General features: G+C 50.6%; 1 protein-coding gene across 1 annotated transcript; it reads left to right on the top strand.

The window, feature by feature from the left end:
* Positions 1-1,051: 1,051 nt before the first annotated feature.
* On the top strand, positions 1,052-3,339 carry TMIGD3 (transmembrane and immunoglobulin domain containing 3). The gene is given in 4 exon segments (XM_072771327.1): positions 1,052-1,190; positions 1,337-1,474; positions 2,928-3,077; positions 3,080-3,339. Coding segments are annotated over 4 exon segments (687 nt in total).
* Positions 3,340-3,940: the final 601 nt, after the last annotated feature.

Below are 3,940 nucleotides of genomic sequence, written 5' to 3'. Positions count from 1 at the left end.
CACAGGGTGGGGAGAGGGAGGAAGAAAGAATCTTCATCAGACTCCACACTGAGCATGGAGCCCAACATGCGGTTTGATCTCACCACTCTGAGATCACAGCCTGAGCCAAACCCAAGAGCCAGACCCTTAACCAACTGAGCCATCCAGGTGCCCCTTAGAGGCTGATTTTTTTTTTTTTTTAGAGGTTGATTATTGACAATGTTATTATCCCATCTGAAAAAAACAATAATTTCTTGACATCATCAACTATCTCCCCATTATCTAGACCTTCAGTCGGGATCCAAATAAGTTCTATAGATGGTAGTTTGTCATTACCTCTCTTAAGCCTCTTTTAATCTATAGATTCCTCCTTCTTTCCTTACCACCACCCACTTCCCTGCCTTTTTTTCCACTTTGCGGTTTATTGATGGAACTCACAGAGGTTTGATGAGGAGTAAATAAGGCACCTTTATCACGGTGCAGGTAAAACACACACCTGAAGCAGGCCCACACGCTGACTGCGTGGGAAGGAAAGAAAGGCCCTCTCCCTCAGGAGAGGATATTACTGAACGACCCGGATCAGACACTCATCCCCATCCGGCCCTTGATGGGAAGGGCTAGCTTTAGGGTGTGAGAAGTAGTGTTCAGCTTAAATTCTTCTGTAATTCAAACTTTAAAAATCAGCAGTCAGGCCATGAGTCCCAATAGGAACCAAGAGAAGCTTTTATCACTGCATTGACATCTCCTTGACTTGTCCCGGCTCTGCCCAGGAAACTCTCAGGAGGTCTGGAAGCGGCAGCCCTGGCTGCCAACACCAAAATACCACGTGGACGCCACTCCATGCTCCTGATGCCAGGTGCATCTGCTTTTAACAGCTTTGCCCAACCCCACTCTCTGGATGAGGCTTCAGCGTCCACTTGGGAGTCAGGGAAGTTAGCAATCTCCTCATTAGTCTTCCCCTCAGCTAAAAGAGAACTGGGCCTCCAAGAGTGGTGGATGTGCCCTCTGGCGATACCCGGTGCATTGGCAGGACAGGGTACAGTCCCACACTTGAATGTGGGCCCACGCTGGCATGTATGCTTGTGTTCTGCTAATTGGGTACAAGGCTTTGTTGCACCAGGGTGTATTTATCCAGGAGGAGAATCTCCACCGCTGTTTTGGGAGTGCCAGGAAGCCCACACTTTTTTTCAGTTGCCCACATTATTACATAAGTAAGTTTATTTCCACGAATGGCATCCCCCTGATGAGGTACCCTTGTGCAGTGCACAACCTGGATAGCTACACATGGCAGCACTGCTTGGCTTGACTGGTTGTTCCCTTTGCCCTGGTCTCTTCAAACAGGATAAAACCAGCTGAGGCTCAAAGATCTGGTTTCCCTTAAACAGATCCAGGATTCCTGAGACCTCTGGGCATAGCCTGTCATTCCAGTTGAAGGTTGTTCACTTCCTTCCAGTCATGGGGTTCTTCGTTCTGCTCTTCCTGACTGCCTTTTCAGGTAAAATACAGAGAGGAAGCATCTCCAGCCTCCAAACTTCCCAAACACTTTGCATTCCCTTCTCTGCTGCTTGGAGTGGCTGCTCCATAGCCTGAACCACCGAAGGAGTGGGATAGGAAAAAAGAAGGAGAAAAATCCTGTCTGGACTCATCCTTGTTCTTAGCTCTGATAAGTGAGCTGTGGCAGGGAGGGGATGAAAGGGGAATGGAAGGAGGCTGGAAGGAATCTGAAAGCCTCAGCTAAAAATGTGGGCTCTGTACTCTCTCAGCGGAAGTTCCCCTTCCCTCCTCCTTCTCCCCAGAAAAGTGTTTGTGCAGAGGAACAAGGCTGGGACTCCCTGCTGCCTGTCTATGCCTGAGCCCAGGGGTGAGACCTGAGCTGGGAGGCGAGGGTGGCTGGCCTGGGGGCTCTGCTGCCCTCTGGCCTGCTGACCTTTCTTGCTGCTGTCCTCTCCCTGGGTCAGGGTCCAGGCCTGCAGACTGAGCATTAACCCATCTTCCTTGTGTGGTGTGAATCTGGTAGCATGAAGACTTTTGAATTCTTAAGATTAGGTTCAAGTCCTGGTAATTTTAGAAATGCTTGCTGGGAGAACAAAAAATCAAGTCATGTCAATTCACACAAGGGACGCGAGCATGCCGTGCAGGCTGGTCCCAGGCAGCATTTGCGGGGACCTGGCACACCTCTGGAAGGCTGAGAGACAGAGGGCCCTGCTGCCCACATCTTCTCCTTGTCCAGATACTTCCCCAGCCATGGTCGAGCAGGACGTGGCGTGCACGACTTCCTCCCTACGCAATATCCGGAGATGATGGCGCTACCCCTGCGGGCGTTGCACGGAGGAAATGGGAAGTTCCTTGCTCCTAAGAACAGAAGCTGGCTCCCTCTGTTCTTGGCCCTCTGCAGCCAGCAGAAGCCTTCAAACCTTGTCACTTACTTTTTGAGAGGGCCAGAGTGGAGTAGGGGGCCAGGGGCAGGGGTGAGAGGCCGCCTCTGTCCTTGAAGAAGGGTATCCCTCAGGCCAGAGCTGTGGAAGTTGCTGGCTCGGCCTGCTATAACGAACTGCACAGACTGGGTGGCTGGAGAGACATGAGACATGACTTGTCGTTTGGCCTGTCCTCCGTATCCTAGACTCCTTTTTCATAAGGACACCACTCAAGTTGCATTGGGCCTTTCTAATGACCTTATTGTAAACTAATTACCTCTTTAAAGGCTCAATCCCCAAATGCAGTCACATTCTGAGGTACTGGAGGTTAACAGTTGAACATATGAATTTGGCCCCTCATAGTCATACCCAAAACAAGAAAATGAAAATTCAGCTTCCCTGTGCTTTAACTGACTTTTTACTGGATGACAAGAGCTGTAACATGTTTAAAAGAACGATGGTGTGTGTGTGTGCGTGTGTGTGTGTGTGTGTGTGTGGATACACATGCACACATGCCCATGTCTATTTTGACAGATGCCATGGTTATGGACAAGAAGGTCAAGGAAAGCTTTGTGCTGGACACAGCTTCTGCTACCTGCAACTACAATGCCCACTATAAGGACCATCGCAAATACTGGTACCGAGGCTACTTTCGGGACTATGGCACCATCATTGCATTCACACCCATAGTACCGACCACGTGGTCCTGAGGGACACAGGAAGCCAGTTCATCATCACTGTGTCCTGCCTGACCAAGGAGGATACGGGCTGGTACCGGTGTGGCATCCAATGGGACTTTGACAGGGATGGCATGGATTTTACAGAGCTGGTTGTGACTGACAACAGAGGAGGCCTCGCCAGTGATTTTTGGTCTGGGAAAGGTAAGGAGTCGGCCAGGGGTCTATTCAGGGGCAACCTGTGCGTTGGTGTGGTAAATACTCACTGAAGCTAGTGAGTGCCAAGTCAGGTTCCCGCTAGGTTCTCTGGGGTAACCTGGTCTCTCCTTCCCTCCGAAGCCTGGTGGTTGCTAATGGTGCTGGGGATTAATTTGGAATTGGGGGAAGAGAACGGTGTGTGGGCTCCAGGTTACTCTTGGAACTTCCCTTCCTTCCCAGCAATCTGGCCCATGGGATTTGGGAGAGGCTCATGGTGGCTGACAGGTGGGAGGGCTCTGTTCTGCTGGCCAGGAAAGGCTCTGAGGTTGTCATTACACGTCTGTGCTCCATAGCCAGGATTGTAGGTCTAGAGTCTTGAAGATCCCTTCCTTGAGAGGTGAGCGAGGCTATAAAAAATGACCTGGGTGCCCGGATGAGCACCCTCAGAAACTGGGATGAAGATCATGGCCAAAATGGTCAGGAGGGCAGTTCACACCAGGAGGCTGCTGGGTTGGGTGTAGGTTGGCCTGGAGCCTGTAGGGGGAGGTCTGCTTAAGGCACTTGACTGCTCCAAAATTCTCCTGGCAAATGCTGAAATCCTCCCTTTCGCATCAGAAAGCCTCTGTCTCAGGCAAAGAGCTTATGGAAAGCACTAGACTTTTTCTTTTTTCC

The sequence above is a fragment of the Canis lupus genome, chromosome 12, assembly GCF_048164855.1.
Source record: "Canis lupus baileyi chromosome 12, mCanLup2.hap1, whole genome shotgun sequence".
In the NCBI taxonomy this organism is placed as follows: domain Eukaryota; kingdom Metazoa; phylum Chordata; class Mammalia; order Carnivora; family Canidae; genus Canis; species Canis lupus.
The sequence above is the reverse complement of the archived record's forward strand: the minus strand, read 5'-3'. Positions and strand labels throughout refer to the sequence as shown.